This window comes from Cucumis melo, chromosome 2, assembly GCF_025177605.1.
Source record: "Cucumis melo cultivar AY chromosome 2, USDA_Cmelo_AY_1.0, whole genome shotgun sequence".
Lineage (NCBI taxonomy): Eukaryota > Viridiplantae > Streptophyta > Magnoliopsida > Cucurbitales > Cucurbitaceae > Cucumis > Cucumis melo.
Window position 1 is genome coordinate 25,419,413 of NC_066858.1, and position 27,092 is coordinate 25,446,504.

The 27,092-nt window shown below is 31.3% G+C and overlaps 3 protein-coding genes across 3 annotated transcripts; 2 read left to right on the plus strand and 1 right to left on the minus strand.

The window, feature by feature from the left end:
- The first annotated feature begins 10,810 nt into the window (after window positions 1-10,810).
- Window positions 10,811-16,585, plus strand: LOC103502384 (tryptophan aminotransferase-related protein 2-like). The gene is made up of 5 exons (XM_008466307.3): window positions 10,811-12,028; window positions 14,693-14,996; window positions 15,452-15,732; window positions 15,815-16,119; window positions 16,219-16,585. The coding sequence occupies exons 1-5, from the start codon at window positions 11,790-11,792 to the stop codon at window positions 16,404-16,406; spliced, it is 1,317 nt and encodes a 438-aa protein (XP_008464529.2). The 5' UTR covers window positions 10,811-11,789; the 3' UTR covers window positions 16,407-16,585.
- A 1,930-nt stretch (window positions 16,586-18,515) lies between these two features.
- LOC103502385 (tryptophan aminotransferase-related protein 2-like) lies at window positions 18,516-22,378 on the plus strand. The gene is made up of 5 exons (XM_008466308.3): window positions 18,516-18,784; window positions 20,533-20,836; window positions 21,285-21,565; window positions 21,648-21,952; window positions 22,048-22,378. The coding sequence occupies exons 1-5, from the start codon at window positions 18,546-18,548 to the stop codon at window positions 22,245-22,247; spliced, it is 1,329 nt and encodes a 442-aa protein (XP_008464530.2). The 5' UTR covers window positions 18,516-18,545; the 3' UTR covers window positions 22,248-22,378.
- Window positions 22,379-25,432: 3,054 nt separating this feature from the next.
- On the minus strand, window positions 25,433-26,904 carry LOC103502383 (uncharacterized). The gene is made up of 2 exons (XM_008466306.3): window positions 26,080-26,904; window positions 25,433-25,869 (listed from the first exon to the last, which is right to left on the minus strand). Exons 1-2 carry the CDS (start codon window positions 26,510-26,512, stop codon window positions 25,646-25,648), a joined length of 657 nt encoding a protein of 218 aa, XP_008464528.2. The 5' UTR covers window positions 26,513-26,904; the 3' UTR covers window positions 25,433-25,645.
- Between the last annotated feature and the right edge of the window lie 188 nt (window positions 26,905-27,092).

A 27,092-nucleotide genomic window follows, 5' to 3' on the forward strand; every position in this document is an offset into this window, starting at 1 on the left:
TTAAATGTACCTCAATGATGCTGAGGATTCAATCATGAATGGTTGATAAATATCTTATAGTATCGTTCCCTTTAGTTTGAAAAACGGACATTGGATCATTTGGGATTATGGTTTAAATTCAATGAATTCAGCTTGTTCTTTAAAGTTATTCCAAAATTATGGTTTAAATATGATTTTATCGATAAAAGAATTTTAAAAATAATAATTAAATATATAACAACATTATAAAAATTCGCAAATATAGCAAAATCTATCCGTGATAGATCAATTAAAGAAACTTCTATAATAATTTATTAACGAAAGATCAATATTTGCAATATGATCTATCAATAATAGACTTTCTATCATTAATAGACTTTGACAAATTTTGATATCTTTGTAGTTTCTTAAAAATGTTACTATATGTGTTAATATCTTGAATCGAATTACTATATTTGTAACTATCTCGTTATTATATTGCTCTAAATACTTACGAGCTAATATTAAAAGTTAAGGTCTATTTCTTAATTATTTGAACTTGAATTTATAAATAAATAAAAAAATAATCTTCAATTTTCTTCATAAATATTTAAATTTTTAGTGAATCTTTAAAAACAAAAACAATTTCTTATATTTAATTTTTGAAAAACAACTCTAACATGCAACCAATAAAACATAAAATTAATAGAAAGAATTGGTATTTATAGACTTTAAGTTTTAAAAATAAAAAATAAACATGCTTTCTAAATACTATTCCAAGAGTTGAATCATATAAATAAAACATTTTTTTTACTATAAAACAAACATGGAAGCAAAACAAGATAAAGTAAATAAAAGCAATTGAACTTAATTGTGATATGTCTTATAAAATCCTCGTACACTATTATTATAGGACATAGAATATGATACACTATGAAATTCAATGCAGCGTATATTACAACCTATGTATGATTATAATAAATGTAATAACACATTACAACAACGAAAATTATAAAAAATAACAAATTTGACAAAATACTTACAACATATAGTAAAATTTTAAATTTTATCAATATTAGATATAGATAGATACTGATATACTTCTATCAACAGTATTGATAGACAATGATATAAGTTTATCCGTTTCCATCATCAATAGAATTCAAAGTATACTCTTTACTATGATTAATTTTCAAATAATAACAAGATATTTAACCAAATGAAAAATATCAAAGAGAGGTTCCTAATTAATTCAAACAAATTGTTTGTTTAAATAAATTTCACATTCCAATTAGTTCTCTACATCAAACCCCAAATAATTAAAAAGCAATGCATTTTTATTATTTTTTTTATTTTTTGAGTGTCACGTATTTTTCATATATTAATATCTTATCATTGAATTTCTCGCCCCACACACTCGTGTAAAGATAATGAATTATTAAATTCCGGAATGTGACTACACACAACATCTATGATTGGAATTTGTAGTATCCCTTTTATCATTTAATTTTATGCCACTAAGTCTAATTACTTTCTGCCTCATATTTCCAACGGGTGATAAACAATATTACATTTCCTCCACAAAAATATTTGATGGTTCGTTTATTCTTTAAAATTAAGGCATATAATATAATTAGCTTTATTAGTAGTATCAAAAAGATTATTTTATGTCACTTGGGTTTTAATCATTTTTCTAACTACCTCATATTTTATAAGGTTTCAAACATGTAAATGATGTTATGAAATAAGTATGATTGAATTAAGTGTGGCACTATCATAGTTAGGAGGTTAGAGATGTCAATTTTAAAGGATTTTGGACCATGCTTGATAATGATTTAGAATTTATTTTTCTAACTACTTAAACTTTGTTGTGCACGAATTTCTTCTACCTTCGACCCACTTCTCTTTTGTCTAGTTGGAGATATACAAAGTTAACTTTTGTCTACTTTCGCCTACTGCACTTTGATGCTTATGTTAGTACGATGTTTGACTGATTTAGTTAAGTGCACAATAAGTAAGGTTAATACTCTCCTTTTTAGATTATTTATTTACCCTTCCATCCTAGGTGGTTGAATTTATAAGCATTTGTCCTTTAACCTATGCATTTGATTACATGCAACAACAAAACTATATCGAGGACGTTTATAGCTCTCGAGGTTAATTACAGAGTGCCAGTGAGTTATTGTTTACTGATTGGTATATATTCATCGACCTTGGTTGTTATACCAAAACCCTGAGGCTTCAACATTGATTTTTTTTAACGTGCACTTCCATATGCCTCTTCCTAATACCCGTGGACTTTGAATCTAACCTTGTGCAACCTTCAACAAACTTTTCAATTTGCTTATTCATAAGAATTTTCACATTTTAGTCCTATGATTTGGAGTAACTTATAATTTAGCCCTCATGGTCTAATAAAACTCTCATAAATAATACCCATAGTATGACTATTTATTATTTAGAGTCGAACTAAAGGAGATTTGAACATCATATCTCTTGATTAAAGACAATTGAACTAAACGGAAATGTCGGCATTTCCTAGCCTTTGAAAAAAGAGTGTTTTGATGGAGTAAGACATCCCACCTTTGAGATGGGGAGTGAGAGAGATGGAAAGGATTACAATATTCTCTTCAATGAAAACATAGTAGAGAAGAATAAAGATGAGATTGATAAGCTGAATTTGGAAATGCAAAACAAATTAAAAGGCTTGAATCCATGAGATAATTAGGTAAAGAAAGAAAGAATGAATGAATGAATGAATTATGATTTGTGTATCGATGATTGGGCTCTTGAATGAGTAAATAGAGAGAGGACCACATGGGCAAGAGGTAGAATGGATGAATGTGACCTGCACTATACTTAAAAGCATTGAGCAAAGTTTAGAGTTGGACCAATTGGACTTTATGGGCTTTGTTTCCAAGCAGGTTGCCAAAGCTGACCTCTCACCAACTCTTTTCATTACTATTTACTCATTTTTAGAAAAGGATTAAAGTTATAACAATCACTTCTAGATATTGATTTTGAAAGCTAAAAAAGTAATTGCGTTAAGTTTTGTTCGGTAAATCATTTAGTTTTTTTTTTTTTATTATTTGATAGCTATTTACGTTTTGTTGAGTAATCATTTTGGTTTTTTCCTCGAAGAAACTAAGGGTGTGTTTGGGATGGGATGGAGAAAAAGATTAGGATAAATAATCCTATCCCTAAATAACTCTATCTTGTCCTCTCTTTTACTTTCTTATAACTCTACATTACTCTATCTGAATAACTCAATCTAAATTCTATTATTATTTTTTAAATTACTACAATCATAATCCTTCCCCCAAACATATATTATTATAATACTACTGTCATAATCCCTCCCCTAAACACATACTATTATAACACTACCTTTTATATTCTTTCTCCCAAACACATATTATCATAACACTAGGATTATCATAATCCTAGAATTATCATACTCCTAAGATTATTATAACCATTTTTCCCCATAACTCTTTCCCTCCTCCAAACGCACCCTAAATGCCTAAGCAAAGCTCCATATATTGGTTTCTAAGTCAAAATTTGGTAACTATTTGGTTTTTTGTTTGTTTTTTTTTAATTTCTATTTCATCTAAATTCATTACCATAGTTTTTATGTTTCTTAAATAAAAGATTTAACTTCTTAACTGAATTCTAAAAACAAAAACGATTTTTTAAAAGACATTGATAGAATGAATAACAAAAGAAGAATTTAAAAAGTAAAGTGTTTTTAGGTTTTCATTTTCAAAATCTAAAATATCAAATACGATACGGTCACTAAACTTAAAAACTTTATTTTTCTTTTTCTTTTTTTTTCTTTAAATATTTTTATGAATTCTAACGTTCATAATAAATATACTTCTTACAATGTTATTCACTTGTAGAATTTAAAATTTATTGTAATTTTAACTATATAAAATAAGAATACATAGTAATAAAAAGGAGATATAGTTTCGAGAACTTACTCGGGATTAGTTAAAAAAAAAACAAAAAGAAAAGGGATTACTTGAGAAAATATGAAAAGGAATTAAAGGAAAATGGTCCCGTGAGGGTGTGTAAGAAAGTAAAGTATTGTTATAAAAGGGCCGATATTGTGCTTTTTCACACTCCTGATTTTGTGGACCCAAAATCCCTTCGGCTTCTCCTTTCTAATTCCTTCCAAGGAATTTTCACGTTCCGTCACTTTCCAATTTCCCACCTCTTCTCCTTCCTTCTATTTCTCTCTCCCCTTCTCTTAATACATCAAATTTATGACAAAATTACTATTTTCTCTCACTCTATTTATTCTTTTTCTTTTTCTTTTTTTTAATTTCTTTCTCATTTTGGTTCACTTTGGAATGATTTAGAGGAAAAAAAAATATTTAAAAAAAAATAATTCATTTTATTGTCTTCAATAAAAAAAAAAACAATATTAAAATAAAAATACGTTATATGTTTGACAACTTTTTCTCGAGAGTATTTTTTTTTATAAAAGTTTGTATTGATCGTGCAATTTTTCTGTACAAATTATAAAGAGATTAATTATTAAATATTTTATGAGTCATTGGAGGGAAGAATTGAGTTATCAAAGGTTAATGTTATGATAAAATTAGTATTATCATAACATATGTTTAGGAGAAGAGTTTAAAAGGATAGTTTTATGGAAGAGTTGAAGAAATATGATTACCAGAAGTTGAAAAAAAGAAGAGAGAAAGAAAAAAGTAGTTATGATAACCCTAAAACAAGGGTTACGATAACACTTCACCCAAACAAAGGTTAAGTTAACCCAATCCAATACTAATTAATCCTAGGACCAAAACGATCCCTTAAAATTAAATATTTAAAAGTTTGTTTTCACGTGGTTGACTTAAGTCAACTTACTTTAAACATTGTTTTTTAAAGTTTATTTTAAGTATTTTTATTTTTAAAATTCTCATCAAAACAAAGAAATATATTAAAAATAATTAAAGAAGTAGTTCATCTATCTATTAAAAATATCAGAAGAGACATTAAAATTTTCCCAAAGTAAAATTTTGAACCTGACCAAATAAATGCAAGCATGAGCCATAAATGCTCTGACAAATTCGCTGCCTAGTCCAATTAGAAGGTCCATCCTATGCTTCGTGGCTCTAGTGAGGGGTAAAAAACAAATTGGAGTACATTAATTTTGGAGAGTAATTTGAAAAGTAATTTTAGTGTTGTGTCATAGAGGTACATTGGTTAAAATCAAACATACCAAAAAAATATTTTAAACTTTATATTTTGTACATAAAAAAAAAATACTATATTTAAGAAAGTTAAAGTACTACTCTAAATGTTTTTGAAGTATTTTAAAGTAGATTATATATATATATATTTTTTTAGAATTTTTGATATATAGTAAATCATAAAAACATGCCTCGATAATCTAGAACGAAATCGCACACGATTCTAAATGTTAATTTTATATGAAATTTGAAAGTTAATTTTGAAATATATAAAAAGAACTAAAATAACTTTACATATTATACATATTTTTTAATCAAGAGAAATAAAAAAGTTGAAAGTTACATTATCGAATTGAAGGGTAAGTATGTAAAAATGAAGTTAATCCCAACCTGTGGTGGAAGACAAATGAAGAATTAATAGGTCAAATTACATTAGTAATTCCACTAGTTAGTGTCCAATTTAGAGATTTTACTTAATTATGTGTCTCCCAAAATAATAATAATAAACACATGTCGATTTGAGTAAGATGACATTATAGTTTGACTTGAAGTTAAGTTATTATTATTTGTTATTATAAGCTTAATTTTTTAATGAAAGTCAAGATTTGTATTATGGTAATGATTAAGTGGAAACATTAGGTTGAAAATTGAAATGCATACAATTAATTGGTTGTTATTTTGGGGGTCAATGGGTGCAACTCTTTGGACTACATTAATATCCTTGTGTTTATGTATGTTTTTTGTTTACCCATGTTACCTTTGTTTCATCATTACGAAATTAAATAAATGAGAACACATGAGATTATGCTATTCTTTTTTCTTTTTTAATATTAAAAAGAAAAGAATTGTTGATTAAAAATTAACCTATTTAAAAATGTTTTTGCCACGTGGAATGTTAGAGACGAAAGTCAACTTGAAATTACAAAATTTTATTTCTATACAATAGAGAGATTCAAGCATAAAGCTAACAATAATGATACTTTTGTTGGATTAGTGTGTGTTGGTGTGTGTTGCCACCACGATGTCGTTTTAGATGGAGTCTAACTCAATGTGTTTTGTTTACATTAGCGATATTTGATACCTAAGATGATTATCATACTTTATAATTATAACATATGTGACAATAAATAATAATTAGAATACGAAAATAAATAGGAATTCGACATAGTATGAATTATATATAGTTGAAAATTCATAAACATGGAGGGAATTATAGTAACCTCAACCACTGATTGAACTTGGGAACCAAACATATCCTTAAAAGGTGTGTTTGGTCTAAGAAGTTTGCAAGTGGAATAGAGAAGTAGGAAGCTCTGAACTCATATTCTTGTTTGACTCAAAAAGTTTGTAGGTTTTACCGTTAAAAAACATCGATTTTATACCTTATCAACTTTACTCCAAAGTCTATTTTAAATTCTATTCATATCGTCGAATTATGACTAATATTTTACTACATACCACCATTTTAATTCACGTACCTCTGTTAATGATAAAGAAGGAAAAAAAAATTCTTTTCTAAAGGTATAAGGGTTTGTTTTATTTATTAGTAATCATTTTGGGAGTTCGAAGTTTACGATTTATTGTAAGATTGACTGTTGTCTTAATTTTAAACCTTATGCAAAACTTGAAAGTTTAAAAGTATAATTACAATTAACACTATAATCTGTTTGTTTTTTTGCTGATTCATAGAAAGAAAATCCCTATAAGCTCATCGATATATATATAGTTTGATTTAATGCCCACATTAATAACAAACACCTTAAGTCTGAGATTGAAATTGTGAGGTTTCAATTTGATGACATTGTTGAGGGCATCATGACATTGAATATTCTACATTATTTAAATTAAATTAAAAGTTCATTTATATCTAAAAATAAATATAAGTTTTTCTCTTAAAACACTATATTGAAAATTTATCAAATATTTATGTTTAAAATCGACAAATGACCCAATTAAATTTAAAACAAAAACACACTTCCATGTGCATCATTTATTATGCATCTAATGGTCGAACATTTAGACGAAGGCACTATATTTTTTCTATAAACAAACTTAGGAAAAAATTAATCGAAGTAAAGGTCTCTAATATAATATGAAATGATAAAACAATCTTGTAATTGAATATGATTGTCTTCGGATTCGGAAACCTAATTAAATGTAAATGATTATATACGAAATCTATCGATTATATATACCTATGTAGTTTTTCAATGCTAAAAAATGTAGTATTTATATATATACACAATAATGTTGTCCTAAGAGATTGTCCGTCATGCATGGACCAAAACTTTATTAGGAAATTGTTAAAAATGATAAATTTGATAAAATATAACAAAATTTCAAATTTTATTATGATAGACATTGATAGACACTGATATGCTTTTATTAGTCATATTGATAAATTGTATTAGAAGTTTATTGGTGGTCTATCACCAATCTAAACTAAAATTTTACTATCTTTTATAAATATTTATCAGTAGTTTTTTATAATAATAATAAGATATATTTTGAAATATAACAAAATGAACCAACGTATTTATAAAATATAACAAAATTTTAGATATATCGTTGATGGACTTGTAGATTATTAATGTCTCTTAATGATATTGATATATATCGATAGAAGTCTATTAATATCTATAATCGATAGAATATGAAATTTTGTTATATTTTGTAAATATTTTCAAATGTTTAGTCATTTCTAATAAATTTTCTAATAATAATAATAAAAATAACATATTTAAACTAAGTAAAGTTGAATTTCTCAACAACTCCACGTAACTACACAATTACATAAACACACTCCAACGGATGCGCATTGAGTTTGCAATATTTTAGCTAAAACAATACAAATTATAAATCAACTAATACACAATACTTTAGTTTAAACTAATTAGAAAGAAACTTAGTTTAATTTAGTACAAACCGTTCAATAATTTGAAACAAATCCAACACAAACCAAGACGAGATGAGACGATACGCGATGCAAAAAAGTTTTATGACATTTTTTTGTTGTTGTATGTCATTATCATATGCAAAATAATATATATTATTCTCTTAGTTAAATGTTACGTTAGTTTAACTCTATTGAAAAATTAACGTCACTAAAGTTACCATACAATACAAGCGAGTGTGAGATTTGAATTATATAGATAGTCGAGATACGCAAGTGAAGTAAAATCAAATATAATGAGAAGTCTAAGAGACTACGAAAGAATGGTTAAAAGAATTTTCAAAAAAATTGGAAGCAATCATCCATATCAATAAATTTTTCTTTTTGGTAACTCCGCTGCAAAACTCTAAAGTTAATGTGCTTAGTTTAATCATTGAATTTCATCACCGTTGTCACAACATTTAAGAGATCGGTTTGGACCGGGAAAAGAATTATCTAAACATCTCTTGCTATAGACATATATTATTACAACTTTACTATATTAACTTAAAACTATAATAATTCTTATTTTTTTTTAATGGATTACAAAGTTTAGATGTTTTTCTATAGTTAAACGTGGACGTGTATTTTCTTCGCAATTTTCTTTTCTTAGAAACATGTATTTTCTAGGTAGTTGGATGTTGGAAGGTGATTTAGATGGAGGAAGAGGTCGTTTTCATTCACTATGATTGAATCATATAACACAACGAGAACGAGACATAAAATGAAAAGGAAAGTTTTTACATTTCTTTTTTGTTTTTTGGGTGAAATTTTTGAAAGAGGCAATGTTGTTGGTTGAGATGAGAGTCGTAAAGTCTAAAAATCTATTGTCATAGTTAGTATTTTTAAAGTACGATAATAATTATAACTACACCTTCAAACTTTCAAGTATAAAAGTGAATATTCAAACTTAGATATGTGCTAAAATTGGACTTCAACTACTTATAATAGTTGGAGATGAAAAATAAAGAGGTGTAAATTCCTATGATTGACTTCAAAAAAATAGAGAGTTGAAAAATGATTGACGTATGACCGACACATATGATTGTCGTATGATCGTTATATGATTGACTTCTGAAAAGTTATATTGGTATTTAACGATTTCTGATGCTTATTAAGAGTACTTGACTTGCATATATATAAAACTTTAATACAAATGCATAGAATTTTAGTTACACCCAAAGGATAATAGCAATATCGTTGATATACTAAAAAACCACTCAAAGGATAACAGTAACATCATCGAAGAAAAAACTGTAACTGAAAAAGATCCGCCATTTTAAATCAACAATCGAGCGAGTAGAAATTTTACTTGCAAAGTTACAAATCATCGATAAGAAAAACAGAACCCTAAAACTGAAATAGAGAGGAGATAGAAAATCTAGACAAAATTAAAATGAAAACTATAAATCAAGAGAAATTATAAATAGAAACCAATCGTAAACGAGAGAAATTGAGAATCGATCGAAATATTGAACTCGATTTTGAACTTGTTTTTGCATATATTTGAAATTTACGAGAAGGTTGTTTTGGAATAAAAAATAAAATCTCTAAAAAACATGTGATATTAGCAATTTGAATTATTACTTTTTTCCATATATGCTATATTTAAAAAATAATGACACAAGTAAAATTTTTAAATCTACCTCATGCAATTTCCTGTTTAAATAAGTAAAACCTACCTATCTTTTTTCCAATATATTTCCAACAACATCACCTTAATGTTTTTTTTTCTTAAATTAAAAAAATATTTAAAATAAACTTATGAATTTTGAGTCTTATCAAATTAGAAAATTTGATCGTAATCCACAAAATATAATCATATTACCACTAAAGACAAAAAAGAAAGTATTAAAATTAAAGTAAGAAATATAAATTTAAAAAATTTTTAAATTCAAATAAAACTTAAATGTCAACTATGTATGGAATTAAATTCAAGAACAATATATTTCTAAAAAAGAAAGGACAAATATAAGGTTGTTGTAAAAAAAAATAATTCTAATTATATGAAATTGTATATAAGGTTGTTGTAAAAAAATAATTCTAATTATATCGAATCTTAGTTTATAATATAAGATAGTGAAGTCAAATAATGACAAAACATAGATAGATGCACGAGTTCATCCCAATTGTTAAAAGAAAAGAAAAAAAAGTCCAGACTATTCTAAAACTATAATACCTAATTTTTGAATACTATGTTGTACTTCTAAAATAGTTGGACATGATATATAGAAAAATCGAGTGAACCAAGTTCGACTGAAAAACAAGAGGGGTCGATTTTGAAAAGTTTTAAATCAATAATATTCAAAAAGTATTTTTAAGTGTCAAGACGATCCGACCGACCTAATAAAAAATCGACCGACCGATCGATTTTGAGGTCAATTTAACACTTTACTAAATTAAAGTCGATTGGTCGAAAAACAAGATGGGTCGATTTTGAAAAGTTTTAAATCAAGAATTTACAAAAGGTATTTTGAAGTGTTAAACCAATTCGACAAAACAACCCATCCTTCCTCGTCGATATTGAGATTAATTTGACACTTTATTAAAAAAAGGGACCTCGACCAATGGTATTTCTAAACCCATGTTTACTGCACTAAAGATTATTTTGTATAACTTTTACTATTTTATATTTATTACTAAAATAATAAAAATCTAAAATACAAAGGATCATATCTCTAACTATATAATAATCAAAGACTATTGTTTCGAAAGTGGAAAATGCTTATAATACAATGAAGGAACAATAAAAAGCAGAGGAAAGCCCGAAAAATAATGCAGAGCATGTAGTGGCAGCAAGGGAGCAGCTTTTTTCCTTAACCCATTTTGATTTTCATGTGGTTATGATTTGTCTCTCTAATGTGCGTGTATATACCAACGTGTATCCTTTGCATATGAATTATCAAACAGTGAATCTTAACAGTTTTGAAGTTGGAGAAGATTTTACTTTCCAAGATCCAGCATCGAAAGTCCTCAAAATTTTCCCGGAAAATCGTGGTGGGATTTCTTGATTCTTGAGAAAAAAGGAGAAAAAAGAAAAAATTCTCTTGTCGGATTTCTTTTCAAGACGGTTCTTCCTTTTCGATTCTGTTTTTCCAATCTTGCCTCATCAGTCAGTCATCGCCTCTCTTTCTTCCCTTCTCTTCCTTTGAAGCTCCAAAAATGGCGTCCAAACTCTGTAATATTTGATTTTGTTTTGGTGGGTTTATTTTGTTCTTTTTTGTTTTCAATTTTCACTTCTCTCTAACTTGCATTTCGACTTTCCATTTAAGCAAATCATTTTGAAAATTTTGTTTAAAGAGAAGAAAGCTGGTTTTTCAAAAATTTGAGAAAACCCCTTAAAAAGCTTTTAGGAATTCAAAACGGTTATGGAACTTTTGAGGAAGTGTAATCTGAAGTCCAAAATTTTTCAAAATCCAGCTTAACTTTTAGTCATGATTACTTCATTAAATGTACAAGAGAAGAAAACGCTTATAATTTCTGGGTTCTGCATGCCTTGAAAACTTAAATCCCTTGTATAAATCGTACAATCCATTTGGCGTTTTGGCACTTCCTTATTTTTGATTTCATTTCAATCTCCTTCTTTTGCTATAAATTCTCCCTTTTCCCTTCATTATTTCTCATTCACATCGGTTCCTTCTTCTTCTTTGCTCTGTTTCTTCTTTTTCAATACTCTGTTTTTTTTAAGAAAAACAATGGGTTTGGTTTCATTGAGGAATTTCTTCGTCCTGTCTTTAGCTTTGAATGTGAGTTTGATTTTAAGAGCTATAAATCAGAATGAGAAGCTCCATAGTGGAGCTTTAATGGCGGTCGAGAAAGGGGCTAAAGTAGCTCAAATGACATTTTTGTCCTTCCCATCTCTGTCATCTCCATCAGCAGCTGCTCCTGAAACCCAAACTCCTCTTGGTAGAGAAAGAGTCGTTAATCTTGACCAGTAAGTTCTCTGATTCATTCTTAATCTATTTGATTCCTTTTTTTTGTTTTTTTCAATACAGACAGATGAAAGTTAATCTAGTTGAAATTTGATGTTGTTTCTGTTTTTCATCAACCTTAACCAAAATTAATCCAATCCTCTATACTGCTATTTTCTTTTTGTGTCATTAAGTTTCTACAAGTCAAAATTTAAGACTAGTATAAGTTTGAGAGTGCACCATACTTTATGATAGTTTTTCATACCCCAAAGGATGATGTTTGGAATTTGACTTTTTTTTTTCCTAATGGGAAAAGGGTAGGATGGTAATTTTGTTGTATAAGTAGCTTTTTCCAGCTTTTTAGGTGTGGACTTTGCTTTGGGGTTGTCAAAGCCAAAAACCTGTGTGGGATGTCAGTGATATTTTGGAAAAATAAAAGTATGTATATTTTTATTTAATGGTACACAAACATGTTGTCTAAAGAAATAAAAATAAGAAAATTTGTGAAGGCGTGTTTGTTTGAAGTACTTGGGGTTTAAAAAGAGGCTGCCTAGCTGTTGGAATTAAGTGGTTTTGGAAGGAAGATCCATGCCGTTTTGTTGCTGTTTTTGCTGCAAAACCAAGACATAGACAGCTCCACGCTCTTTTGTTTTGGTTTTGAGACTTTCGAGGGTAAGACTTTTAAAGTTGGAATGGAAACTACTCTTTCCCTTTTTGTTCTTTTTACTTCGAGATTTGTACTGTTTTACTGTTATGGTTGAGAGTAGTGGTGAGCATAATAGATTGAGTTGACCAAATCAAAGGTTGGTCGGTCGACGATAAGGGAAGGTTTGGTCAACCGACAATATTTTTTAAAATTTTCAAAGGCTTAGATTGACCATACTCCTTCATTGTCGGAGTTGGCTTGCACATTTGATAAACCGAGTATAGTTAGTTTGGTTAGAAAATCAACTCTAACCAACCGATGCTCGCCCATACTATCAAGAAAAAGTTGCTAATGTTGTAAATGTGACCGTAGTTCCACTTTGATTATCTACCAATGAGCTCTTTTAGGGTTAAACTAAAAGCAAAGTTATGTTGTTAATAAGTTTCACAATGGGATTGTCTTATAAAAACTATGGGGGATGAACGGTCCATTTAGTGGGGGAGTACATGTGTTTGATGAGAAAAATATTATTCAAATTGTTGGATTAAGTTAGAAAATGCACCATGGACGGTGGTGATTTGAAGTTGACTCCAAAAAATGTTATCATGGTGTTTCTCTTTTTGACTGAAAGTACTTTTTTAATCTTATTCTTTTCCTATTTAAGCAAATAAGATGCAAGTGTTGTGGATCTTGAGGAGACATCCAATTATTTTTGAGATATAACTCTACATTTATCTAGTATAGTCTAGTGTCATAGCCATGAAGCCTAAATGAGCATTTACTTAAAAAGCAGAAAGATATGGAGTGCTAATGCGTGTTTGGACCAAGGAGTTCGGAAGTAGGGAGTTAGGAAGTGTGTAGTTGTAACTCTACTTATTAATCTCTTACTCTATTAGCCCCAAAAGTTCACAAGTGCCCAGACTTCACAACCCCACACATTACCTTAAACACCCCCTTTAGGGATAACAAACTTCTAGATATCTCCATATGATATATATATGAATTGTACACTTTGGATAGAAACCTTAAGCTCGATGGGACTTGGGTCACATTCCTAAAATAGAGTCCGATCAAAGAATGCTAAACTTATATAGCAAACGTTGGACTAATCTTATTTTCAATTAGTTTTAAGATGAAACTTTACGAAAAGGAATGATGAGAAGAAGAAGATTCTTGTTATTGTGGGAACCACGTGGCATATTCCACATTGCATGCAACACCAACACCAACACTATTTTATGCTTTTGACCTTCTTCAAGGTATAAAGAGCTACGTGGGTTGCCTAAAATCACTTTGAAACTCACTAACTTTTGGCCGCCCATTAAGAAAAAGGTAAACAATGAACACCGTGAAAAAGAAAAAGAGAAGTTTTTTTTTTTTTTTTTTTTCTTTTTTGGTCTTTGGAAACAAAACCCACCTTTAGATCAATTGAAAGAAATTAGGATCTAGAATCTTGTTCCTCCACTTTGTGGGTCCCCAACTAGATTTTAACTTCCCTCCACTTCATTGACATCATATTCATGATTGATCTGTTGCACAACCAGTAAAAGTAAGGGTCCCTCCATTCTGTCCCCTCTTCCATACTGTTTGTCAGATTTATTTTTCTTCTCTCTCTTTGTTAAGAAATTGACAATTAGAATCGACACAGAGATTTATGTGGTTACACTGATACCTGCTGTCATGGGGCAAAGGGAGAACACAGTTTATTATTAGAGACAACATTTAGTCGGATGCTTTTGTAGGGTTAGAGATTTTATATGGCACTTTTCTAAACTTTTGAAAAAAAAAATCATCAATAGTGTAAATAATATAAATAGTGAAACTACGTACTTGGTTGTTCATAGCGCTAGATAGTAGATTCTAAAGTATTATGACAGTCTGACGGGTGTTCATATTTTTAATAATGAGGTTTTAGGAAACAGAATCTGAAAATTAATGCTTAATTCGATTGATTTCTTCAAGATCTAGGCTTCTGGGAATCTGAGATGGTTGTCTCTAATTTGAAAGTTTGATGTTGGTTTATATAATGGTTTTAATGCAGTGGTGATCCGACAATGTATGAGCAATATTGGAAGCCAATGGGGGACAAGACTACAATAGTTATCCCTGGATGGCAATCAATGAGCTATTTTTCTGATGTTACGAACCTTTGTTGGTTCATGGAGCCTGAATTTGCCAAGCAAATTGTCAGGATACATAAGGTGGTCGGTAACGCCGTGACTGAGGGGAGGCACATTGTTGTTGGGACGGGATCATCTCAACTTCTCTTAGCTGCCCTCTATGCGTTGTCCCCACAAGATTCTTCGAACCCAATCAGCGTGGTCTCTGCAGCCCCGTACTACTCGGTGAGATTAATTGAATAGGACACATGGTTCTGTTTGATTCTGTTTGTTGCCTTGCTTCTTGTTCAACAAATTATAGTTTAATCTAGAATCTTATAAAGTCAATAGCGGTTTCTTTTATTTGTTTATTCTGTTTTGGAGGTTCATTCTTTATTCTGAATAGTTGTACCACATGCATTGTCTGAAATCTTCTTTAATGATGGGAGGACTGAGGAACAGGAACTTATATGTATTTATTTGCAATGTCGAGGAATTAAAACATGTTCCTTTGATTAAAGTGGCACAGTCTGGAAAAATTCATAGTTGTATAACAGTTAATTAGGTCTTTCACTTAGCCTTTGACCGATCCAAAGCAATAACACATTGCTTTCTTGTAGGAATTGTAAAATGTTTCTGTTATCTTGAACTGATATGAATGTTAGAAAATGATTGACTGAACCTAATCAAATGAATTGCAGTCTTACCCTTTAATGACCGATTGTGTTAAGTCGGGGATCCACAAATGGGCCGGTGATGCGAAGATATTTGACAAGGATGAGCCTTACATTGAATTGGTCACCTCCCCCAACAATCCTGATGGCTTTGTTCGACATCCCATGGTGAACCGAACTGGTGGTATATTGGTCCACGACCTTGCTTATTATTGGCCACAATATACGCCAATATCCACCCCGGCTGACAACGACTTGTCACTTTTCACCGTGTCAAAAAGTACTGGTCATGCTGGGTTGCGTATTGGGTTAGTTAGCTACGAACCGTTTCATGACTATGCGTATGAAGTCATCTTCAAATTCTAATGTCATTATTCTTCCAAATTTCAGGTGGGCTCTTGTGAAGGATGTTGAAGTTGCAAAGAGAATGATCAAATTCATAGAGCTGAATACGATTGGTGTGTCTAAAGACTCGCAGCTTCGAGCTGCCAAAGTTCTCGAAGTAGTATCTGACAGTTGTGAACAAGCCGGTGGTTCGGAGTATACGGAATCCTTCTTCCATTTCAGCCACACCGTCATGACCGAGCGATGGAGGCTGCTAAGGGAGGCAGTGAAGCGCAGCGGCCTATTTAGTTTGCCTAATTTTTCTCCTGCACATTGCAACTTCTTTGACAACAACTTGGGAACTCAACCTGGCAAGAACAACAAAATCTTTGTATACATGGTTTATTTTTTCCTTAAAGTTGTGCAATCTTAGATTATTGAACGTGTGTTTTGTTCCATTATTCTTGCAGCATTCGCGTGGTTAAAATGTGATAAAGACAACGTTGAAGATTGCGAGAGCTTTCTCCGAGGCCACAAGATTCTCACACGTGGCGGAAAGCATTTCGGCGTTGGCTCAAAATATGTTCGAATTAGCATGTTGGATCGTGAACAAACCTACAATTTATTTATAGAAAGACTGTCTCAGATCAGGTCATGACATCTGATATTGGTAAAGGGGCTGTGATGGCATTAGAGGTTGAAAGAAGCAGAGGGGGTTTTTGGGCTTGCAAATGTAAATTTCAATATGAAAATGAGAAAAAGGGAAGTATTTGTTATTGATTATGGATGCAAGATCTCAATTTATTATAATAATAATAATATTATTTTTTAGAAAAACTTTGTAGGTTTATTGCTCTGTTCTCTATTTTCATTCTTGCTATTGAGAAAAAATACGATGCAGTGACGATGTTTTATTGATGTTAAAAGTGAGCTTAAATTAGTGGTAGTTGATGTGTAATCATCTTCTCGAGAGTTCGATATACTAGTTGTACTTTTAATAGAATTTAAATTTAGTCCATTATTAAGAAATTGTCCAATATAATATTTGTATTATCAACATAAAGTACAATGACATCTCTTTAATATATATATATATATTAGTAATTCCACTAGTTAGTGTTCGGTTTAAAATTTTTATTATCGTGCGTGTCTACTTAGGAGAAACTAAATGGACAATTACCTAAATTAAAAGTTTTTAAGTGGTAACATTAGGTGAAATGCATATTACTGAAATTAATTAATAAATTAACAATGATATTATTATTAAATTTCTTTAATTTCCTCATCACCGATTTGCGAGTACAAAATTGTCAATATTACTACTTGAAAGTTAGAAGTTGGATACTTTTATTCCACTAACTATGTTCTACTTAAAAGTTTAATTCTTCATTTTAGTCCTTCACTTTGAAACTTGTTTAATCATATTTTTGGTAGTTCATAGACTTAGATTTAGATATAAATATTTTGTTGTATTTTGTAAATATAAAAATTCGTAGTTATTATCCAACCATTTTTTTAAAATAATTTAATAAACAAAATTTAAGGTTTAGTGTAGGGACTAAAATTGGAATAAAGAATGAAAACGAAAAAGCTTTAATGACCAAAATTAGATCTTATATTGCAGGTTCTGTTAGAGAGCCGTTTCTTTTACACAATATTGAGCAGCTTTTTTCGTTAACCTATTTTGATTTTCGGTAGTTATGATTTCTCCGTATAATAGGAAAAGGTTTAGGTGTATTCCTTTTACACTCAACACGTGTCAATCACTTTTGTATCCTTAAATTTCTTTTACCGAATGAGTGAAATATATAATCTTTCTGAATCACTTTCTAAACTTTCATTATTGTAACAATCTAATATAATTTAAATTCATATACCCTCAATTTTCTATTAATTTACTTCTCCAACTTTACTAAATTTGTTATGGTTTTGTTCCTATTTTAAGATCATGTGAAATTGGCATCTAATTCTAATAGAAAATTTTACATTAAGGTTTGAAATTCAAATGTTTTGATATAATTTAGTGCAACATAAAGCTACACCCAAACATGGTCTTATTCAATGTGGTGGAGTGTCTATATATATATATATATATATATATATGAACGTGTATTCTTTTCCTTTGTATATGAATATGGAACAGTGAGAGTTTGCACATTTTCCCGGAAAATCGTGGCGGGATTTTTTGATTCTTGAGAAAGAAAGAAAAAGAAAATTCTTTTGTCGGATGTGTTTTACAGATTGCTCTTCATCCTTTTTGATTCTGTTTTTCCAATTTCGCTTTCTCACTTCTCTCTCTTTACTTCTATTCCTTTGAAGCTTAAAAAATGGCGACTAAACTGTAATACCCATTTCGGCTTTCGGTTTAAGCAAATCATTTTCGTCATTCTATTTTTGGGAAAAGTTTGTTCAAAATGGCGAAAGCTGATTTCAAAATTTGAACTTTAACGAGTTCAGAAGAACCGGTATGGTTTGTTTTCGAAACTGTTATTTAAAGTCCAAAAAACTTCAATATTCAACTACATTTTAGTGATGATTACTTCATTGAATGTGCAAGAGAAGAAAATGTTCATAATTTCTGGATTCTGCATGCCTTGAAAACTTAAATCCCTTGTATAAATCTACAATCCATTTGGCGTTTTGGCACTTTCTTATTTTTTTTTTTTATCTTCCTCTTTTGCTATATATTCTCCCTTTTCCCTTTTCCCTTCATTAATATTTCTCATTCACACCGATTCCTTCTTCTTCTTTGCTCTGTTTCTTCTTTTTCAATACTCTGTTTTTTTTAAGAAAACCAATGGGTGTGGTTTCACTGAGGAATTTCTTCGTACTGTCTCTAGCTTTGAATGTGAGTTTGATTTTAAAAGCTGTAAATCAGAATGAGAACCTCCATAGTGGAGCTTCAATAGCGGTCGAGAAAGGGGCTAAAGTTGCCAAAATGACATTTTTGTCCTTACCTTCTCTGTCATCTCCATCAGCGGCTGCTCCTGAAACTCAAACGCCTCTTGCTACCGAAAGAGTCATTAATCTTGACCAGTAAGTTCTCTCATTCATTCTTAATCCATTTGGTTCTTTTCTTTTTCTATATAGATAGGAAAGTATACTAATTACTTGTTCCTAAAATGGCTATATACACTATCAGGTTACGAGAGAAATGATCATTTCTAATATGATATACTGTATAATAAGCAATAGTGACGTAGAAAGGTTATTGTTTTCCATCTTTTTGAAGAGCAGATCATTACTCACACTGAGAACAAGTCATTCCTGTTGAAAACTGTTTTTGCAATTTGACTTTTTTTTTCCCTCTTATGAGAAAGGGTAAGTGGGTAATTTCGTTGTATAAGTAGCTTTTTTCTAGCTTCTTTAGGTGTGGACTTTGCTTTGGGGGTGTCAAAGCCAAAACCCTGTGTGGAATGTCAGTAATATTTTGGAAAAATAAAAACAAAATTTTATTTGATGGTAGAACACAAACATGTTAGTCCTCCAAATAAATTAAAACGAGGTGGCTTAGTTATTGGAATTTTCTCTAGAAAGCGGTTTTTGAAAGAAGATCCAACCTCCTTTTGTTGCTGTTTTTTGCTGCAAAAGGAAGACAGCGACAGAGACAGCTCCTCGCTCTTTTGTTTTGGATTTGAGACTTTCGAGGGTAAGAATTAGAAAGTTATAATAGAAACTACTCTTGCCCCTTTTTGTTCTTTTTACTTTGAGACTTGTGCTTTTTACTGTTATAATACTCTGTAGAGTTAAAGTTGCTTCAATGTGACGTGTTTACGGGGGAGTACGTATGTTTGGTGAGGAAAATATTATTCAAATTGTTGGATTAAGTTAGAACATGCACCATGAATAATGGTGGTGATTTGAAGTTGACCCCAAGAAATGCCCTTATGTGTTTGTCTTTTTGACTGAAAGAACTTTTTATTCTTCTTATTTTTTCCATTTAAGCTAGTGAGGTAGAAGTCTTTGAGATCTTGAGTAGACATTGAAAAATCAGTATTGATATGAATTTATTAGCTCAAATGGGTATTCACTCATAAAGCAAAAGGATATAGAGGGTTAGGGACAACATACCTCAAAGTAACTCTATTGCAGTATAATATTCTTTGATCGCATTTACAACTCCAAGTTTGACTTGAAAAAGCAAACTCAAAAGAGAACATTAAAGCTTCTTATGATATTTAAAAAGGTAGTGGTGTGGACTACTCTTGTTCAAGAATGATGAGAAAGAAAGAAGATTCTTATTTTTGCGGGAACCATGTGGCGCATTCCACATTGCATGCAACACCATTTTATGCTTTTGACTTTCTTCAAGCGATGAAGAGCTACGTGGGTTGCCTAAAATCACTTTGAAACACTCTATAACTTTTGGCCGCCCATTAAGAACAAAGTAAATAATGAACACTGAAGAAAAGTAAAAAACGTTATTCTTGTATTTTTTTTGCCTTGGGAAACCAAACCCACCTTTAGATCCATTGAGAGAAATTAGAATTGTCTGGATCTAGAATCTTGTTCCTCCCACTTTGTGGGTGCCTAACTAGATATTTACTTCCCTCCACTTCATTGACATCATATTCATGATTGATCTGTTGCACAACCAGTAAAAGTGAGGATTCCTCCATTCTGTTCCCCTTTCCATACTGTTTGTGAATCTTTTTCCCTCTCTGTGTTTATGTTTAATGCTTACTCTTGATAGATTTCTTGAAGATTCTGGCCTTCTGGGAATCTGAGGTCGTTGTCCTTAATTTGAAAATTTGATGTTGATTTATATAACGGTTTTAATGCAGTGGTGACCCAACAATGTATGAGCAATATTGGAAGCCAATGGGGGACAAGACTACAATAGTGATCCCTGGATGGCAATCAATGAGCTATTTTTCTGATGTTACAAACCTTTGTTGGTTCATGGAGCCTGAATTGGCCAAGCAAATTGTCAGGATACATAAGGTGGTCGGTAACGCCGTTACCAAAGGGCGGCACATTGTTGTTGGGACGGGATCATCTCAACTTCTCTTAGCTGCGCTCTATGCCTTGTCCCCACTAGATTCGTCGAACCCGATCAGCGTGGTTTCTGCAGCCCCATACTACTCGGTAAGATTCATGATAGGACACATGGTTTTGTTTGATTCTGTTTGTTGCCTTGTTTCTGTATTTTACACATTGTTCCAACAAATTATAGTTTAATTTAGAATCTGATAAAGTCAACACCGGTTTCCTCTATTTGTTTATTCCCTTTTGGAGGCTCATTTTTTCATTTTGAATAGTTGCTCCACATGCATTGTCTGAAATCTTCTTTAATGATGGGAGGACTGAGGAACAGGAACTTATATGTATTTATTTGCAATGTCGAGGAATTAAAACATGTTCCTTTGATTAAAGTGGCACAGTTAGTTAGTTAGGTCTTTCACATAGCCTTTGACCGATATGAAAATTGATAACACATTGCTTTCGTGTGGGAATTGTAAAATTGTTTCTGTTATCTTTAACTGCTATGAATTTTAGAAAATGATTGACTGAACCTAATTCAAATGAATTGCAGTCTTACCCTTTGATGACCGACTGCGTTAAGTCGGGGCTCCACAAATGGTCTGGCGATGCAAAGGTATTTGACAAGGACGAGCCTTACATTGAATTGGTCACCTCTCCCAACAATCCTGATGGCTTCGTTCGACATGGCGTGGTGAACCGAACTGGTGGTATATTGGTCCATGACCTTGCTTATTATTGGCCACAATATACCCCAATATCCACCCCGGCTGACAATGACTTGTCGTTGTTCACCGTGTCAAAATGTACTGGCCATGCTGGGTTGCGCATTGGGTTAGTTAGCTAAGAACCGTTTTGTGACTATTTGAACGAAGTTGTCTACATATTCTAATGCCGTTGTTCTTCCAAATTTCAGGTGGGCTCTTGTGAAGGATGTTGAAGTTGCAAAGAGAATGATCAAATTCATAGAGCTGAACACCATTGGTGTGTCTAAAGACTCACAGCTTCGGGCTGCCAAAGTTCTTGAAGTAGTATCCAGCAGTTGTGAACAGGCCGGTGGTTCGGAGTATGCGGAATCCTTCTTCCTTTTCAGCCACACCCTCATGGCCGAGCGGTGGAGGCTGCTAAAGGAGGCAGTGAAACGTAGTGGCATATTTAGTTTACCTAATTTTTCTCCTGCACATTGCAACTTCTTTGACAACACCTTGGGAACTCAACCTGGCAAGAACAACAAAAATCTCTGGATACATCTTTTTCCCCCTTATGCTTGTGCAATCTTAGATAATTTGACTGTTTATTTTGCTTCATTCTTGCAGCTTTCGCATGGTTAAAATGCGACCGTGACGACATTGATGATTGTGAAAACTTCCTCCGACGCCATAAGATCCTCACACGAAGTGGAAAACATTTTGGTGTTGGCTCGAAATACGTTCGAATTAGTATGCTTGACCGTGAAGAAACGTACAATTTATTTATAGAAAGATTGTCTCAGATCAGCTCATACTCGTACATCTGATATTAGTGAAGTGCTGAGAAGGCCTTAGAGAGTTAGAGGTTGAAGAATCAGAGGGGGTTTTGGGTTGGCAACTGTAAATTTGAAAATGGAAATGAGAAAAAGAAAGGCAAGAGGAAAATGTTTGTTATTAATTCTCACTCTCAATTTTTTAATGTTATTATCATTTTTTAATTTAAATTTTAATTTTGTAGGTTTATTTATCTGATTCTATTTATGTACTTGCTAACGATAAAGAAATAATGATGTTACAATTATTAAAATTCCTTTCTCATCAGTCTAAATTGTAGACATAGAACTAATGATCTTTATTTTCAAAGTTGAAGGTTAAATTGTACAAAAAAAAAAAAAAATTCTTTGTTTCAAATGTTCAATTTAGTTTTTATTCTTTCAATGACACTTAAATTTAGTTTAAATTATAGTTTATGGTTGATTTTTTTGATAAATTTTGTTTTGTATTTATTTACATGAAAATTATAATGATTATTTAACAAATTTTAATAAAGTGTTCTTTTTTTAAAAATAAGAATAAATTTGTCTTCGTCAAAATAAAAAAGTGATAGAGTTGAAACGGGGGGCGGGCCTTCAAATGGGCCCGTAGCCCACCTCATGTACAGTTGTGATGTGTTTACTCGAGCTTCAACCATGCAATTTGAACCGTACGTCTGTGCCACTGAATAAGTGTCTCCTCAAAAAGGCTGAGAACCCAATATTTGGGCCCATACTCCACTTGGCCCATTTTCAATTTCTCGTCCGATCATTCATACTCTTAGGTAACTAGAATTAACTACGTTGAAAAATAAGAAAAATAAATATAGTAAAATCTATTGATAATAAAGTTGAGGGGTCACGAGAATGCATAACAATTTTTAGAATAATTATTAACTATGTAGCAATATTTTGAAAAAATTGTAAATATAACAAAATCTATCAGTGATAGACCAACATTTGCTACATAATCTATCGGTGACAGACTTTTATCATTGATAGATTTTGACAAATTTTTTTATATTTGCAATTTTTTTAAAATGTTCATACATATTTAATTATTTTGAATATAATTGTTACATCTGCAACCACCTCTAAGACCAATATTTGTAATGTATATCGTTGATTGACTTTGATAAATTTTATTATATTTGTAAATTTAAAAAAAGGTGGTTATATATTTAATTATTTTAAATTTAATTTTTACATTCGTGATCATTTCAAGCGTAACATTACCAAAATTTTCAAAATGCTGCACATAGTATGTAAACATTTTCATATTCATTTTCTTTATGATAATAAATTTTTTTATAAAATAATTAAATAGTTCTGAGGTATTTGACAATTACTACTTTTTAAATTTTTAATAAATCTTAAATTTAGTCTACAATATCACGTATTGTACTTTTTCATAAATATCTCTAAACTAAAAAGTATGATAGAAATTTTAATTGTTTTTATTTTACGAAAATTACGAACGTCACTTCATTCTAGGTCACAACCACATTATTTGGGTTGCGATTTTTTAAGAAGACAATTTATAAGATGTACAGTGAAAAGATTGTTTTGAAACATTAAAAGTACTTGTGAATTTTGAGTACCAAAATCAAATTCTTAATCAACCTAACTCAATTCAATTGTAAAACTACACACCACCATAGTACAAGTCATCAAATTAGTTTGCATGATGTTAAGTGATATAAAACAATTCAATTATATTTATGATTTATACGTTGATGAAAATCTGTTACAATGACATTAATTTTAATTACGTTTAGCCTAAATGTTTTCGATTGGGGGGAGCAATCGCCAAATTTGAAGAATAAGAATAAAAGTTTTTATGGCGCGAAGGCTCATGACTGTTTCTTCCTCCAGTTTCCGGCATCCATTGTAGCGATTTCAGTTCGTTGTTTCTCAGTCAATGCTACGATAGTCGATTGCCGAGAGATTGGTTTGATTGTTCCATCATCTTACCTCAGCGATTTCTTTGGCAGGTCAGGTCAGGTATCATCCAATCAAGATGTTCAACGAAGGTATGTTTGGTTTTCGTTAATGCTCTAAAATAACTATTGCCATTCTATTTATTGGTATGATGGACTTCATCGTTTATGTTTCTCAAAAATTAGAGTGCGTATAATTCCCTTCAAATAGATATCCCTCCAAATAGATATCCCTCGTAGAAGTTGAAGCATTTCTCCCATCGGTCCTATATATATACACAAGCGGATAGATTAAGGTAAATTTGATTACAAATATATATCATGAGGAAAATTTGATTCCCATGATTGCAAGGTTGGGCACAAAATTTGTTTAGCAGTGATTTTATTAAATTTACCTTAACTCATCAAGATTTCTAGTTCGTGATTTAACACGGAATCACGGGGTGGAACATAATAGATTGTAAAACCGAGTCGACCAGGTGGTAGGTCAGCTAAAAGGAGGATTTTGCGTCGGTTTGGAAAAATCTAAATTGACAAATCAATAAACAACATCTAAAGAATTAAACTGACCAAATCTAATCGATCTACCAATTTCTACTCCATGACGATTGAGATGTGTTTGAACATTTATTAACCGACCATAGTTAGTTCGGTGGTAATTTGGTCGAAAAATGGATTCAAACTGACCGATGCACACCTCTAGTGGTATTAAAGTAGGAGTTACTTTGTTCAAGTTCTTTAATGTCGTTTTCTTCTAATAATATTGATTTCTAGTTGTTTGGTTTTCGGTCCAAGTGAGGGAGTTGCGCTCGAATATGGATATTATAATTTATACATTCATAGAAGAGAAAGAATGTTGAAGTATTGATATTATTAAATTTAACATAATCTATTAACTTAAGATTTTTGGTTCGTTGGTGATTAACAAAATTTGGATGGTGGATGTTACTGTCTACTGATGTGCTAGAGTCCCATAATGCAACTTAGATCATATAAGAACTTGGACATTATTGATATATAAGTTATACCTTCTTATGTTAGTGACTAGTGTTTGGTGAAACTGAGTATAGGTATAACTTGAACAATAATTATCATCCTATTCTAAATTTAAATCGCAAGAAATCAATCTAGGACTATCATTAAACTGTCTGATCGACTAGCCCTATCTATCTATCATTAAGCTCAATTATCTTTCTGTTAACTGATGGGAGGATTAACCTTTTCTTTTCATCTTTTGTAGCACTTCTCAAAATCCCAGTCTTGAACAAAAAATGTTAACCTTTAGGACCATGCCAACGTAATGATAATAAGAATAACAACATTTGGGTTGAAACGAAGGGTGGGTGTGCAAAGGTAACACAACCTTCCTGGACACATTTACAACTAGTAACAGTTCAATTGGCATTTCATTATTTGTTCTTAATTCTAATGTAGTATTGAGAATTCTGTTTTCATGCCTATTTCATTGGCAAGTTACTTACAGACGCATTTATGAGAAGTTTCTATCTGCTGTTCCTTCTTACTGGTCATGATTCTCAAGCTTTGCCTCAGTATGTCGATTTCTCTGTTCCTCTTATATTTGTCTTGCTCCATTGAAACTACTTGTTCTTTGAGGGATTTTATGGTCTCCTCCTTTGCTTGTAATTGTGTTTTTAGTGCTTCCGTCCTCTCAGTCGCTCCCCAATGTAATCCATCTCCTATCAAAGTAAATGATAAGTGCCTGTTAGTTATGGAAAATCTAGTTTGCATTTATTGAAATTCTTTAGTCTTAGTTTTTTGCTACCCCTATGACAGATCTTGTTCAAGTAAGGTCGTCCTTCACTCATCTCTAATCTTGGGCTAAATTGAAAGACAATCGATAGAAAATTCAGAAGCAAAGGGAAGATAAGATAAGTTCATACACATACCATTATGTGTCCTCTGAATGAGGTCATCAAGTTCAATCTTGATAGCGTGATAAAGTTGTTTCCACTTCTCAACGGCTTCATCTCTTCGTGCTCTTTCCTGTTGTATCTGCTCAAAGATTGTATTTGGAGTTCCCTCCATTTCCCATTCTGTTGCAATCTTCTCTCCAAAATTTCCTTCTTCAATCTCTGTAAAACTCTCTTTTACCTTCTTCCTCAACATCTTCACCTCCTCTCTGAGTCTCTTTTTCTCTGTTTTCCAACTTGCCTCCTTAAATGCAAAAACCACCATGTCTTTCTCATGTGCTTTAGTCTCTTTATCCATTTCAGTGATTACTTCCCTCACTTCCTCTCTAAGTAGCCTTATCTTTTCTTTCAATCCTTTAACATCATCATAAAAAATCTCACTCCCATCTTTGCTTGAGCATACACCCATTTTACTGAAGGGCTTTGCTTCTTTAGCCTTTCTGGGTTACTGAGTGAGTTGTTCAAGAAGGTCTTATAGACAGGAAATAAGAAAGAGAGATGCGTTTGATGTGAACTCTGAACAAAAGCTCCTCCATAAAAGAGCTGCATTTGGGGTACCTATATTGGCTGTGCTTATCCTTTGCTCTATTTGACTAGCTCTCTCTCAGAGTTAATGATTAGTGGAAACGTCTATGAGGCTCGTGAATGGCTGTCATTTTATACAAGAAAATACAGACAGATTTGACCTGTGACCCCATTAGAATTGAGAATCTGATCTGTGTTAACTCACACGAGAAAGTTTTGCAAAAACTAAATCATCACTCTCATATTATTTGGTAACTTTGAGTAGATAGATTTGCAGAACTTTTTAAAAGGCCCTACAAGCTTTGAAACTTGGAAAAAGTATTAATAGTAGTGCTGTACTTGGAACAATTTTTCCCATGCTATAGATATTCATTGAGATCAATTATGCATCTCAATTGCAAAGATGTCACCACTTTTCTTTTCCCCTTTTCTTTTATCCTTCTTTTTTTGCCTTCTTACCCTTG